General features: G+C 44.2%; 1 protein-coding gene across 1 annotated transcript in view; it reads left to right on the top strand.

The window, feature by feature from the left end:
• The window catches only part of Slc25a13 (solute carrier family 25 member 13), a 181,139-nt gene that overhangs the window by 94,386 nt on the left and 71,272 nt on the right, over window positions 1-15,481 (top strand). Inside the window, exons 6-9 of the mRNA XM_041675748.1 lie at window positions 10,495-10,641; window positions 12,904-13,042; window positions 13,817-13,910; window positions 14,121-14,205. Coding sequence (XP_041531682.1) covers window positions 10,495-10,641; window positions 12,904-13,042; window positions 13,817-13,910; window positions 14,121-14,205 — 465 coding nt within the window. The remainder of the gene's footprint in view (window positions 1-10,494; window positions 10,642-12,903; window positions 13,043-13,816; window positions 13,911-14,120; window positions 14,206-15,481) is intronic.

The raw sequence follows: 15,481 nt of genomic DNA, 5'->3' as shown, positions 1-15,481 counted from the left end.
CTTGACTTTCTTCAGTGATGAGCTATAATGTGGAAGTGAAAGCCAAATGAGCCCTTTCCCTCCCAGCTTGGTGTTTCTTTGCAGCAACAGAAACCCTAGCCAGGACAGTGAGCTTGGTCTCCTGTGTTTCAGGTTTCTGCTTTGTCAGGTATACCCACCTCCCTGCTGTAAGGCAGACCTCAGAAAGCAGGCCCTGCTCCCTGGCTGGCATCAGTGTTGTACACGCAGAGAGATGCTTGGCTGTTTGAAAGTTGTCACCACACATCCTCTTGTCCATCTCTCATGAGGAAGAGAAGCTGCTGTAGGAACGCAGAGAACGTCCTTGTGGTTTCTCTGTTTATTGTGACAATGCTGATGTTCCTAGGAAGGGTGTCAGCTGGTGCAGGCCAGCACAGGTTGGAGCCACGATTGATTGTGTGCAGAGCGGTGAGTTGTGCACACTCTATAGGTCCCAGCTTGTATGCGGAGCGGTCGGTTGTGTACACTCTATAGGTCCCAGCTTGTATGTGGAACGATTGATTGTGTACACTCTATAGGTCCCAGCTTGTATGCGGAGCGGTCGGTTGTGTACATTCTATAGGTCCCAGCTTGTATGCGGAGCGATCGGTTGTGCATACTCTATAGGTCCCAGCTTGTATGTGGAGTGGTCGGTTGTGCACACTCTATAGGTCCCAGCTTGTATGTGGAGCGGTCAGTTGTGCACACTCTATAGGTCCCAGCTTGTATGCGGAGCGGTCAGTTGTGCACACTCTATAGGTCCCAGCTTGTATGTGGAGTGGTCGGTTGTGCATACTCTATAGGTCCCAGCTTGTATGTGGAGCGGTCGGTTGTGCACACTCTATAGGTCCCAGCTTGTATGTGGAGTGGTCGGTTGTGCATACTCTATAGGTCCCAGCTTGTATGTGGAGCGGTCGGTTGTGTACACTCTATAGGTCCCAGCTTGTATGTGGAATGATCGGTTGTGCATACTCTATAGGTCCCAGCTTGTATGCGGAGCGGTCGGTTGTGCATACTCTATAGGTCCCAGCTTGTATGTGGAGTGGTCGGTTGTATACACTCTATAGGTCCCAGCTTGTATGCGGAGCGGTTGGTTGTGTACACTCTATAGGTCCCAGCTTGTATGCGGAGCGGTCGATTGTGTACACTCTGTAGGTCCCAGCTTGTATGTGGAGCGGTCGGTTGTGTACACTCTATAGGTCCCAGTTTGTATGTGGAGCGGTCGGTTGTGTACATTCTATAGGTCCCAGCCTCCCCCCTTGGTTTAATAAATACTGTGCACTATTTAAGCAAATGTGTGTTCTGTATAAACCACCGCATGGCTGGAGCATCTCACTCTACAGGTTCAATCTGCTGATCTGTGTGTCAGACTCACCGAGGTGGTGGCTGACCGTGGTGACAAAGCTTGTATGTTCTTGTCTCTACATTGTTTATGGATTTCACCAATGCAGGATTGAACAGCAGGGACACAAAGCCTACTTTCTGCATTCCTGTTTTTCATTTCTGGGGAAGGGTTTCAGATGACCTGGGGGCCACATAACTTACTCCCTTTGAACTAATGCAGGCACGATTGCTATTTATTTATGCCCAATTCTTTCATCTCCACTTCATGAATAATTTTATGTATGTATTTTTATGTATTTTTTGAGACAGGGTAGCCTTAGTGGAACTTAGAGCTTGCTATATATACCAGACAGGCCCTGAACTCACAGAGAACCGTCTACCTGTTTCTCATAAATGCTAGTATTAAAGGCAAATATGTGTATTTTTATTAATCTCTTCATATTCCTTTACTTTCATCTCTTAAACCAAAACTTTAATTATATGTATGCTAATTTATAAGCAGATTTTATTATTAACTGATATTGTTAAGAAACATCGTGGAAGCCTGGTGGTATTGACACCCACCTTTAGTCAAGGCACTTGGGAGGCAGAGGCAAGCAGCTCTCTTAATTGGAGGCCAGCCTGTTCTATAGGATGAGTTTAGGACAGCCAGGGCTACACAGAGAAACCCTGTCTCAAAAAGTAAAAATAACAGCAACCACAACAAAAGAATTTGTATTTAGTCAACAACAATGAGAAAAGTAACTAATACCCTACTTTTATGGTCGGGTGCATGTTTCATATAAAGTCATTACGATTTTAGTTTCCTCTTCGTCCAGGTAGCTTCCAATGGCTCTGACCTCTGGAAAAAGTCTAGGATCATTGTCAGATCTAGTACTTCAATAGGAAGGTGCTGCATCTTGAGAAATACCTTACAGAACATGGGTAGCAAGCAGCCTCAGGCCTCCACTCATACCAAGTAGAATCTCGGTGAGGCTAGCATAGCTAGATTTATGTTTCAGAAGGATCATGCTGCTTGCTCATGGGAACTCAAATGGAGAAATACATGACCAAAGAGATGACCACTAGTTGACCACTTTCTAATATGGGATTGATAAAGCTCTGGCCAAGTTGATAGTAAGTGTGATGGGATAAGTAAATGGATTCAAGAGGAAAAAGAGACAGCCTCACAAGATTTGGCAGCTTAGTGGACAGAAGATAGTCAAAGCTGAGTAGAACTCAAGGTTGTCTTCTGGGTCTAGGCTTGGGCACATACCAGGATAATGGTGGGTTACTGAGATCTTCAAAAAAATATCTATCCACCAGTGTGTCTGTCTATTCTTCTCTCATATATTACATCCCAGGCCACAATTTCCACTCCTCTTCTCCTTCCAGTCCTTTTCCCCCAGTTTCTCTTTCTCCCAGATCCACTCCTCTTTTGTTTCCTTTCAGTAAAGAGCAGACTTCTCAGGGTTACCAACCAAACATGGCATACAAATTGCAATAAGACTGGGCACATACCATATCAAGACTGGATGAGGCAGCCTAGTAAAAGGAAAAGGGTCCCAAGAGCAGGCAAAAGAGTCAGAGACATCCCTCACTCCTTCTGTTAGGAGTCCCACAAGAGCACCAAGCTGCATAATCATAATGTGCAGAGGACCTAGGTCAGACCCATGTATATAGGCTCTACTGAGATAGTTTTAAGGAGGCAGGCAGTCTTTCATGTGCATTAGCCGTTCACACATTCGGTGTGCTGACTCTGTGATACCTTCTTAGTTCTTGAGAGTTCAGATGGGGCTCCTACCTGCATTGATTGGGGCTTTTTGAAGGAATTCTGCCCCCCCATTTTATGGAGCAGGGATGTGTTCTGTATCTACAGACTTGCCTCCTACTGCTTTAGAAAGGCATCGTCAAAAACTCAGCTGTCCTGGATGGGTAGAAAAGCCAGATTCTATTATCAGGAGATGGGCTAGCTGACTTGAGAAGGCCTGGGTCTGGAAGTCGTCTCATATCCTTTTACCAAATAGGGCTTAAGAAGGAGATCACCTGACTCCAGGTACATGGGCACGTACTTGTCTTATTCAAACTTTCGTTTTATCAGGTGAGGTTGATGACACTCTAGAGACATAAATTCCAGTTGGTAAAGCAGGAAACAGAGTGTATACAGGAGGCAGAGCTGTGTTCATGCCGAGGCTGACTGTCACATTGGAAAGGGTCCCTGTGCTTAGATCATATCTGTCAGATGCTAGAGCATGTGCACACGATGCTTTTACATGTGTGTTGTTGTTACTGAATCAGATTGCTCAGGATTTTAGCTTGTGGGATTCACCCAGATCTGACCAACCACATAGAACAGCTAAAGCCTTTCTTCTGTATAGAAATAGATCTTTGGTTCTTCACATTCCGAGCCTAAGAGTGTTTGCAAATCTGCTGCTTCCAGATCTGTGGTTGCCACATATCCCTGCAGAAGCCAGGGATTCTCTGCTCCTAGTCATCTGTGGCCTTGGCTTTCTAGAGATCGTTACTTAGGGCTGGCTGCAATGTCTGTCACGGTATCCTGCTGTAATGCAAAAATGTCAGCACAAAAGTCTACTTCTGTTGAAAAAGAAATTGTTTGTTGCCATCACCAAGCCAAACATGATTTCACCTATAGCCACATCAAATTCTAAGCTTTGGTATTAAGGAGCTGGAAAATGGCCACTACATGAAGTCACCATGGTTCAAAACAGGTTAGTGGCCATCAAACAAATCCTTCTGTGGGTATGAGTACTTCCCCTTTGTTCCCCAACTTGCCGTTAGGGGTGATGGAAATATCATGATCACAAGTCCTTTGCGTTTGTGGCATGTGGAACGTATTCATATTGATTGTGAGTTGATCCTGACAGCGTATGTAATGCATGTTGGTACTGTTCATAAATGAAATAACCCTAGTGTTTCAGAGACATGTGGAGTGCAGTAAGCTGGCATGGTCTACCCCAGCGCTCAGAGGACAAATTGTGTGGCATCCATGTCACTCAGGTGGTTAGACTCCATCTTTCATACACTTTCCACATCCGGGACAGAGTAGAAATCGAGGTTCAGTCTGCTGTCGTGTCCAGGGTTGCTCAGCCTGTGCTCCTGTTAAGCTACCTTTACCGTAACGCCCCGCTGAGCACCGACGCTGCGTCTAGCGTCTCCCCAGCTGTTAGCCACTGAGAAGTTCAGCAGGAATCCAGAAGAGCAAGGAAACATAGAGAAGCACTGGACTTGTTTTCTATGAAACAGGTGTGGCCATATGTGCAGAGAATTGGGCGACGCTGCCCTAAGGGCTCTTATTGAAGGTCCAACCCAAGGACTAGGCACAGAATTCCACCAGGCGCTCTTGAACACTCACCACGTGGCAGAATGTGTGAATTATGGGAAAGTGTGAAGACTGGAAATGCCTTCATTCTCTACATAGTCATTGCTCAGTTTCATTTATACTCTGTTTTCAAATGTGTGCATGTGGGAACTGAAGATACGGCTAAGTGGGTAAGAGTGTGCGAGGATGACAGTCTGAATGCACGTCCCAGCACACGTGTGAAAAGGCGCATGGAGCATGCATGTGCCTGCAACCTCAGTGTGGTAGGGGCATGGAGCCATGCATGTGCCTGCAACACCAGGGTGGTAGGGGCATGGAGCCATGCATGTGCCTGCAACCCCAGGGTGGTAGAAGCATGGAGCCATGCATGTGCCTGCAACCCCAGGGTGGTAGAGAAATGGAGCCATGCATGTGCCTGCAAACCCCAGGGTGGTAGGGGCGGAAACCAGAGGATCAAGAGTTCAATGGCTGGCAGCTTAGGCACATGTTCAGTGAGAGACCTTGTGCAGAGGAACAGGTAGGGAACGGTAGAGCCAGGCTCCTGAAGCCTCTGATCTGCACAAGCACATTCGCAGGCATACACACACATACCATACATATGTACATACATGCATACACGTATGTATATCCTTGCCGTGATCCAGACTATTTTCAAGTTAGCATAGAATTATGAAAATTTCAGAACTACTTTTATATTTTTATACATTCTATTCTTCATTTTGTCTACAGTTCTCTACCACCACTCTTTTTTAGCTTTCTTGACTCTGTTTTATTAAAATTATATATAATTTTATATATACACTTAATATATATGGCATATATAAAATGTATATTTTAAGTTTTGAAAACACAAAAGCACAAATGAACCAGGCTTGGCTTTTGTGTTATCTTTCAATGGTCTTTGCTTTGCTCAAGAGAATCTGCTGTTTGTTTTGCACGCCTTTGGTTGTGTTCTAAAGCACAAACTTCCATGTCTGAACAGAGGTGAAAAGAATTTTTTACATTCAAAATATGCCTACTAGAAAATTGGATATTATTAAGGAAATGACAGGCCTGGAACTATTAGAAGCAAGAATTCAGATCCCAAGCAGTTTAACCCCCATATATGTTGGCTTTTTTCTGTGCAGGTAGCAATTTTGAAGAGTTTCACTTTTTTCCTAAAGCAATCTGAATGGGTGTGTTGAAGTATTTGTAATCCACCAAATAAAAGCCTCTTCCAGTAATCATCATTTGGCAGAGTAGAGCGAACAGAAAACCTTCTCTGGTGCTTAAGCAGGAGGGTCTTAAGTGACAGAGGCCCTGTCCCTTCTGTTGAACCCTCACCCCAATCTCACCTCTAGCAAATGTGTCCCTTGCCTATGCCATTGTAAGTATTCATCTCAGAGGTGAGACAGGGTTTCTCCGTGTAACAGTCCTGGCTGTATGGAACTCACTCTGTAGACCAGGCTGGCCTCAAACTCAGAGATCCAGCTGCCTCTGTCTCCCGAGTGCTGAGATTAAAGGTGTGCACTACCACTACCTGACTCATTGGGGGTTTGCTTGCTTGTCTTTGTTTGTTTGTCTCTTCTAAGGCCTTTAATTTGATTTTCTATACTCAGTTTAAGTATTAATTTGATCTTTGTTGCCTCTTCTACTTGTGTATTAAGGGATAATCACATCTCTTTCTAAAACTATTATTTTCTTCATTTTTTTTTTTTTTTTAAAGTTAGACGTCCTTTCAAAAGAAACAGCTTGTTAGGATGATGACTTCAGTCAGGTTGTGGTAGCACACATCTTCTACCCCAGCATACAGGCAAGGACAGGACAGTTTTCTGTGTATTTTTCATCTTTATGTGGCTTTCTTTTTTTATTTCTTTTATTTTTAATTTTTGGCTTTTGGAGACAGAGTTTCTTTGTGTATCTTTGGCTGTCCTGGAACTCAACTCCATAGACCAGGCTGGCCTGGAACTCAACAGAAATCTGCCTGCCTCTACCTTCCCAGTGCTGGGATTAAAGGTGTCCTTTTTTTTTAAAAGGACTTCCTCTATCCTTTTTCTTTTCTTTCCCAAGCCTATGGCTGTTTTTAAACACACTGTACACTGTTTAGATTTCTTTTCATCTGAATCTATCTTTATTGTGTATCTGTAATTATTTTCTAACCAGGTGAGTTTTTAATCTGCTGAGCCTTATGGCTAGGTTAGAGTGGCGGTTTTGACACTGACTCCACCTTATTCCTTAGCTTTTTGAGAGCCTAACTTCATGCTGGAGGTACTGGTGGGAGCCAGGTTTATTGCCACAACTCTGTGGAGTTTCTAAGTCCATGTTACCTCCAAGAAGCATGATGCTGGCTGCTCATAAATACCATTTAAGTGTTTCGTTGCAGAAATTTCTAAAAGAGCTCTGAGTATTTTGCCCTACCATTGAGTCAGGAAATCTTTCTGGAAAGGATCCATGCCTCTGCTTGCTTCCAGCAAACAGCCTGACGGAGAAAAGACAGTTACCAAAACACTGTGCTTGACTCTGTTGTTGTCTGTCTAGAATCTTTTTTTAAAAAAAGCTTTCTCAGGTTTTATGTGGAAATTCCTGCCAAACATTTGGACACCATTTGTAGGCAGAGGTAGTTTCTGTCCTATTCAGTCCCACAACTGTTCAGTCCCAGATAAACACATAGAGCCATATATTAATTATAAATTACTTGACCCATTAGCTCAGGCTTATTATTGACTAGCTCTTACAATTTAAATTAACACATAATTCTTCTTTATATTTAGTTACATGGCTTGGTACCTTTTCTCAGTATAGCATTCTCATCTTGCTTCCTCTGCATCTGGCTGGTTACCAGAGAATTCTTTGGAAAGTTTTCCTATTTGGTCCCCTCTCCCCAATACTTCCTGTGTGGTTATTGGCCAATCAGCGTTTTATTTAAAGCAATAAAAGTGACAAATCTTTGTAGTGTACAAAAGCATTATTTCACACCAGTCATTTCTCTTTCTGTTAATAATACTCTTTACCTGCCAGCCCCACCTGCCCTTGTTCCTGCCCCTCTATTGGCCGTTTGTCTCATTAGGACCATGAGGTCTTTTTAGAGAGGCACAGTAACACAGCTTCACAGAATTAAACAAATTCAGTGTCACCAAAAGTCACATACCTGAAAATAATATTCCACAACACAAATCCACAGAGATAATGACAAAGGATTTAAGTCACTGTGTCCTGGATAACAAGCCTGGCCGTTTACTTCAAAGCTAGCACACTCTTGAGTTTAGCATTTGTAGAATCGCCTGTATGTTTGGCCATACATGCTTCCCCCCCCCCCCTTTTTTCTTCTGTCAAGGGTCTTAAGACTGAGAGGAGAGCAGACATGAGGGAGGAAACATCTCTCCTTGCAAGGTTGTCCTGGACCGTGTAGTCAGTGTATCTCGGTTACACATGAGGACACTGCCTCAGTTGTGGGGATGGGGGCAGATCCTTCCTTCAGTTATCTACGTTGCGTGGAAGGAGTGGCCAAACCTTCCTACTGAGGCCACTTCACTGAGAGATCTTTAATGTCTCCAGTGTGAAGGAGTTGCTAAAAATGAACTCTCAGTTTGCTAATCAGAGTTTACGGGGTTTGTTTGTTTGTTGCCTGCTAGCAGCTCTTCAATTGACTCTATGTAGGCAGCGAAGGAGGCAATATTATTTATTCCCTTCATAGATATGTCCCCACCACAAACACGTCCCCTCTTCTGTGGTGTGGTCATGGGCCCTCCCTATCCTTTGGCATCTGTTTTTCTCTTTGCCATTCCAGACAAGCTGGTTTTCCTAATTTGGGTTTCTGCTCTGTGAGGCGATGCTTTGGCTGTGGTGTGTGATGCGGATTTTGGAAGGACAGCCTTTGGGTCCTTCAGACTGTGTTTGAACTAGGAAAATGGGAAGTGACTGAAGGTGCTACTGCTGTTGCTGGGAGTCACCGTGGCTTTAAGTGTTTGCGGTGGGTCTGAGGACCGCTCATTTGCTTTCAGCGGATACCTACTGTGGTTTCTGCTTGCTATAGAATACTTCCTGTGCTCACTTCTCACTGCAGGTGCTGAGCAGCTCATCCCTTGCCCTGAATTGGAGGATCTTGGCTAGACAACTCCACTTTTTGTTAATTTAGTTGGCTTTATAGTCAGCCTATCATTGGTAATATCCATCACATGTGTGCCCACTGTACACCACAACAACAGAGGTAGGAGAAAACATAAGCAGAACGTGGTGCCTTGTCCATGGCGGAAAAGCCAATAATATCAATGCTATTTCTGATAAAGGGTAGAGTATTATAACATGTCCATGTCTGGAACCACATGGCAGGGCACTAATTTTTTAATACAGAGGTCAAGTCGGGTTTTTCAGTCAAATAGTGGGCCTACATGGCAGAGATGTGGTTTCTGGGTAGCTCTCCAAGAGTCCTGAGCACCTTGCCTCGGAGATGAATCTCTCTAGACGATATGGCCTCTCGGATCTGTCTGTCGAGGAAAGAGCAGGCTGGATCTGTGACTTTGCAAGGTGGACCACTGCGCTCAGAGACGGAGAGTGAGGGTCACAGAGACACTCAAGCCAGGTCTCAGGAGGCACTGAACCACTGCTAGGAGAGAAAAAGAAAAGATGTATTGAGTGAACTTTTAAAGGCCCAGAGAACACGATTTGGTAACTGGTTTACAATTTGGAGAAAAGAAGCTTGGAGAATTGGAAATGACAGCTTTTCAGGTGATGTCACCAGGAAACCAACATGCCAATATAATTAAGCTTTGAACCTAGAAAAGGGACCCGAGCTGAGTACTGGGTGGGGGACATTAATAGTGGGGTTAGTGATGTGTAATTTTATGACCTTTATAAGATACATATAGGGTATATTCTTAGAAATTCGGGTAGAGCAGGCGGGAGTGGGAGATTTGGAGGTAGACAGCAATCTTAGTTCGTAAGAAATCTTTGGCGGATTGTGGGAGCTGCTCTCAGAGCGGCAGTACCTGAGGATGCGGCTGACTGACTCTTTCAGGAAAGATCGAGTGCAGGGCTCTGAAAGGATCTGGGCCCCTGAAGAGGGTTTCCTCGGGGCCTTGCTGCACCAAAGCTGGCAGATACCATAGCTAAGAGGAAGCTTCAAATGAGATAATGACTCTTCTCCCTTTCCTACCTTCTCTTCCTTCTTTTGAAACAGGATGTAGTGCTTTGCGTGAAAATGACCCCCATAGGTTCATGTGTTTGAACGCTTGCTCCCCAGTTACTGGAACTTTTCAAAAGTGTTAGGACGTGTGGCCCTGGTGGAGGAGTCGCTGGGGTGGCTTTGAGGTTCTAAGGTCCCGTTCCTCTGCCTGCTGCCTAAACGGCCACTGCTCTGGCTCCGTGCTTAGCTGTTAGAGGCTAACCCTCTAAAGCCACAAACAGGCCCCCAATGAAATGGCTTCTTTTATAAGAGTCTCTTGGTCATGGTTCCTCTTCACAACATTAGAACAGAAACCAAGACAAAGGCTTCTCACGTAGCCCGGGTTGACATGAGGGCCATGGTGTGCCGGATGGGACCATCTCTCAGCTCTCAGTCCTGCTGCCTCTGCTCCTCCAGTGCTGAGGTCACAGACAAGAGCCACCACATCTGGCTCCGATTCCAGTGGGCGTAAGGTTTAAAGTAGAGCGTATGTTCTCTGATTTATATCGCCGACCTGAGAAACGTTCTTTCTCTCGAAGGAAACCGTAGTTTACAGGAGCATTTAAACAGGCAGGTGAGGCCCGTTAAATCAAAATGTAGGCTTGTTTCTTTTGTCTGATTTACAAATGAGCAGTCACTTGCAGGAAGAAAGCAAGAGACATAGTGTAACCATTTTCACCCTCTCTAACTGTAGGAAATACAGTTGGAACATGCGAAGCAAGCCTTTGTGCAACGAGACAGTGGCAAGAACGGAAAAGTCACAGCCATCGACTTCCGGGACATCATGGTCACCATCCGCCCCCATGTCCTGACTCCTTTTGTTGAAGAATGCCTTGTAGCTGTAAGTTGTCATTGTCCTAATGAAGCGTTTTTTTCTCCCTAATTTGAGCTAAGTAAACTGGGACAGTAAAGAGCAGTTCTTATGACTTATATAGTTTTATTTTTCTGTTTATAATGCTACTATTTTTCTAATGTGATCACCTATATTGTCACCCTTGCAAACCTAACTATGTTTTGATTCATCTTAGTGGATAGGTTAATTGATTGTCTGAATTATATAGGGTGTTTTAGGTATGTGTGCAGTTGTTCTTCAGTGTTCCTGGAGTACTGCACCACGGTGCGTTCATATACTAAATTCTGCAGATACTCAAACCATTTATACAAAATGACACCGTCTTTGGATATTACCTACATGTACCTTCTTTGTACTTTAAATCATGTCTAGATTACTTGTAACATCTAATGCAGTGTAAGTGTTTTTAAGTCTTTGTTTCACTGTGTTGTTCAGGGAATAATGGCAAGGAAAAACATCTTTACAGTTTAGTGCAGATAGGATTTCTCCTCCCAAATCTTTGTAAAACTCTGTAGTTGGCTGCATCTGCCTATGTAGAATTTATCAAAATAAAGAATCCATCTCTATTAGCTGATTAGATAAAAGGGGAAAGATAAAAATAATTTGTGATCTCATGCTAATTTTGCCTTGTGTTTTGAGATATGTCCTATGTTGATTTTCGTGTTATTTTAAGGAAAAAGAACCATGCATGCATGTAGGAACCCACACAAGCACATACTGTTTGGCCTCTTGTCGAAGCTATAGGTAGACCAGAAGCCCTTAAGCTCAGATTTCTCATGGGCTTTTGGTGTCTGTTGGGGTTGCAATGGTTCTTGTGACAAGCAGAGCCCTGGCATTGTGTGTCATAGTTGTCCCTCCCCAAGGATGTCCAACCAATGTCCTTACCTCTTGGAATTCCAAGGTGCCCTACAGCATGCTGGGCAGTGTAGTTCCAAGCCTTGGCTATGGACTATCTAGTTCACCAGGGAAGATCATTACAGATGGTTTCCGGTAGGCCTGTGCTTCACCACGGATGGGTTGCTAGGTTAGTGTCCGTTAAAGCTTCCAGCTGATTCTCTTGGTCATTCAGATTTAGGAACCATTTGCTAGACCACCTGTGTGCTCATGGCTGTCTGGGTTTCCCACAGTGCTGACCATGTGTTTTTCAAGTCTCTTTCATGTCCTGGTGCTTCATTTTGAAAACGTAGCTTTTCCCATTCTGGTACGATGTCAGTCTCACTCCTTTTCTTGCTTACACCCGCTCCCCAAACTCTCCTGTCAGCTATTTTAAAATTTTTTTTAAATATTTATTTATTTATTATGTATACAATATTCTGTCTGTGTGTGTATGCCTGCAGGCCAGATGGTTATGAGCCACCATGTGGTTGCTGGGAATTGAACTCAGGACCTTTGGAAGAGCATGCAATGCTCTTAACCTCTGAGAGCCATCTCTCCAGCCCCCTGTCAGCTATTTTCAATGATTACTACGTGAAGATTTATGTGGCTGTTATTAAAGAAGTGTTTTCCTAATTTAAAAAAAAAAGTATTTATTTTTCCTTGTTAGGGAAGGATAGAATTTGAAACCCCAAACTGAAGTTCCATTCACAGTGGACATGCTATTTTTTTCCTGTCCCCTGTGAAAAAAAATCTTTTCTTAAAAATTCTGATTATCAGAATTCTAGCCAGCTTCAACCCCCACCTAAGCATAGGACATCTCCAAATTTTCCCAGAATTTTACCTGTGCTTCAGCAGCCCCAGCAGTGTGGAGACTCAGGACTTAGTGATTATTCATGGCTGGTTTAGGTGCCATGGCCCATCTTGACATTAATGTTGCATTAGCCACTTCTTACAGTGTGTCGGCACAGATATGAACGCATGCACGTGTGTGTGTGTGTGTGTGTGTGTGTGTGTGTGTGATCTAGTTTGTATGTTTAAGGCCTTAGCATTTGCTCTTTAGATGAAATAAACCATTCTGTACAACATCTGCACCTGAAATTTGACCTCTGTAAATGACTGCTGGTCCTGTTCTAAGCCTGCACGTGGATTTCCTTAGTTTTCCAGGGGTTGGGTATGGAAGGACAGGCCCTGGTCATGATTGGCTGCAGCCACTTTAAAAAATTACTTGTAGTTTCTTTTCTAATACGAAAGAAAAATACTTGTGTTGATCATTCCTGGTTACTTCAATAAAAGCATTAAATATATGTACTTTTGAAATCCCTTCCCCTGTTTATCTTACTTGTTTCTTCCTTCGCTTGTTCTCAACTTTCCAAGGCTGCGGGAGGCACCAGATCCCATCAAGTTAGTTTCTCCTACTTTAATGGATTTAACTCTCTCCTTAACAACATGGAGCTCATCAGGAAGATCTACAGCACTCTGGCTGGCAGCAGGAAAGATGTGGAGGTGACTAAGGGTGAGTGAGAGTCTATCAGAGTGTTTACTTCAATTGTGTTAGCACTGGGGCTGAGGACGGCAACCTGGAGCTATCATTAGAGTGTTCTTTCAATTGTGTTAGCACTGGGGCTGAGGACGGCAACCTGGAGCTATCATTAGAGTGTTCTGTCCCGTTCACACGTGCTAGTTAATTGGTGATGTGTGGCCTCCATTCTATGATCAAACTAAGGTGAACAAAATAGTCTTCACCGAATTTTTGATAAATTGAAGACAGCATTTGAATGAAGACAAGATACAGAATTTGTTGAGTCTTTGCCGTTCTTACAGAAACTTAAGCCAAATCGGCAGCCAGGCCAGTGGCCCTCAAAAATGATGTGAGCGTTCCACAAACCTGTACTGACAAGGGTGTATGTGATCTGTGAACTCAGGATACTATCCGCATTTCAGGGGATTTAAGAAAAAAAAAGAGAGAGACATAGAAAATTCACTTGGGATTGACGGTGTTTCTGTGAGGAGGCAGTTGAAGTTTTTCATACATGCTCCCCCCGTTTTCCTTGCCCTGTAAGCTGAATACCATCCAGAGTAGTTTGTTTCGAGTCCCCACAGGGCACCGAGCTTTCCCCGTAAGTGTTAGGTGGTAGTCAGCATTCTGTTCCACGTGGATGAAAGACCTGGGGAGGTATGGAGTAACTTCATGAAATGGGTAGTGATTTCCGCTCCTCCACTGCTTTGATTGAATGCTGAACTCAGTGTTGCCCTCTCTGAATCTCTCTCTCTCTCTCTCCCCGTACAGAGGAGTTTGCTCTGGCAGCCCAGAAGTTTGGTCAGGTTACACCCATGGAAGTTGACATCTTGTTTCAGTTAGCTGATTTATATGAGCCAAGGGGGTAAGTTGTTTTTTTTTTTTTTTTAAGTTAGTTTAATGAAAGGAGTTTAGGAGCTAGGTGTGGGGAGAATACAGCAGGAGAGAAAGAAACCAAATAATGAAGGACAACAGTGAAGTATGGGAAGTGATAAAAGGAACGTTCTGGAATTCTATAATGTGAATTTAAGGAATCCGGGGCTTTGTCATTGTTTGCTGTGTTTGCTCTGTTCAGACGCATGACCTTAGCAGACATTGAGCGGATCGCTCCCCTGGAGGAAGGCATGCTGCCCTTCAACTTGGCTGAGGCCCAGAGGCAGGTGAGTGAGTAGCAGTAAATTCTCGCCTGGTGTTTTCCACGGAGATAGCAGGCCCCTTGCGCTTCCATTGCCTTTCCAGAATTGATTTCTGATGTAAGCATTTTCCAGTTTTGCTCCCAAAAGGCAGACATTTTGAAGAGGCTGAAAAGGGAAATTATTTAACAACCTTCTGGTGAACTGATACAGGGCATGCGTTTCTTAGAAAGATGGAGCTGTTCCCCCAACACTAAAAACCCCAACACTCTCAAAACAAGTAGTTCTTTTCTTCTTTACATCTGGTCCTGAGGGAAGTGGGCGTGGATCCCTGGGTCCTTGTGACTGTCCCCAGCAGCATCTGGCATTGCTAAATGAAAGCTATCTTTGCTCCTCAGAGGGGCACTGTCAAGAGCATTGTCTAACAGCCATGCCCTTCCGTTTTTTTTCTGAGTATCAAAATGAGATAATTTTGTTTAGTCTGGAGTCATAGTTCAGAGGCTTTTAGACCTATTTTCTCTGTGAAAGGATTCGTAAGTTATGTGGAAACAATGTTAGGAATGCTGAATTTTATTTTATGGTTAACAGAAGCCCATGTCAGAAACTTAAGACATGGTACCTCCTCACTTAACCCTTGCTCAACACTGTATCTGGGGCTGAGAGCAATGCCTGCCTTCATTGCATGTGCTTTTGCCTGCATGGCACTTATAAAATAAATCCATGAGCAGACAGAGCATCGCTTTTAGAAAAAGACCGCCTTTAAGGCAACGCCATCTTCGAGTCTTGTGAGACTTAACTGTTTTTGGCTTGGAGCTCTGGATCTGAACAGCGACGCCAGTTTGACCACAATGGGTTGACTCGAGCTGCATTTTTTAGGGCTGTCAGGCCTGGAGCCAGGACCCCTCCTTCCTTTAGCTCCTTCCCACCCAAAGGCAGCAGGGAGTTTTGTGTGCCGCGTGGGGTGGAAGGAGTGGGTGTGTGCTCAGTAAATCCTAACTAGGCACCTCTGGGAAACCAGCTGGCTGTGGTTAAAAGAGGAAGCCAATTACCCCTGGTGCAGGAGAAAAGAACTATGTAATCCCGGGCAGAGGTGGAAGCCGCTTTGCTCTCTCCTCTCTTTGATTTTAGCCGCTGTGTCTGAGATAATTATCTCTTCGTCTGCATGCCACCAGCTATTGTAGAGATTTGGGGATTAAGGAAAGCAGAGGGGCTGTTTCAGATCTCCCTGTTTTCCGCTGGCAGCGGTACCTCTCCCTTTCCCTCGGTGCCCTTTGCAGCTTTGGTGGGCTTCTAATGGGTGCTT

This window comes from Microtus oregoni, unplaced genomic scaffold (genome assembly GCF_018167655.1).
Source record: "Microtus oregoni isolate MIOR12 unplaced genomic scaffold, Mior012 000026F_ref0000081, whole genome shotgun sequence".
Taxonomy (NCBI): domain Eukaryota; kingdom Metazoa; phylum Chordata; class Mammalia; order Rodentia; family Cricetidae; genus Microtus; species Microtus oregoni.
Note: the sequence above shows the minus strand (reverse complement) of the source record. Positions and strands in the feature narration are given on the sequence as shown.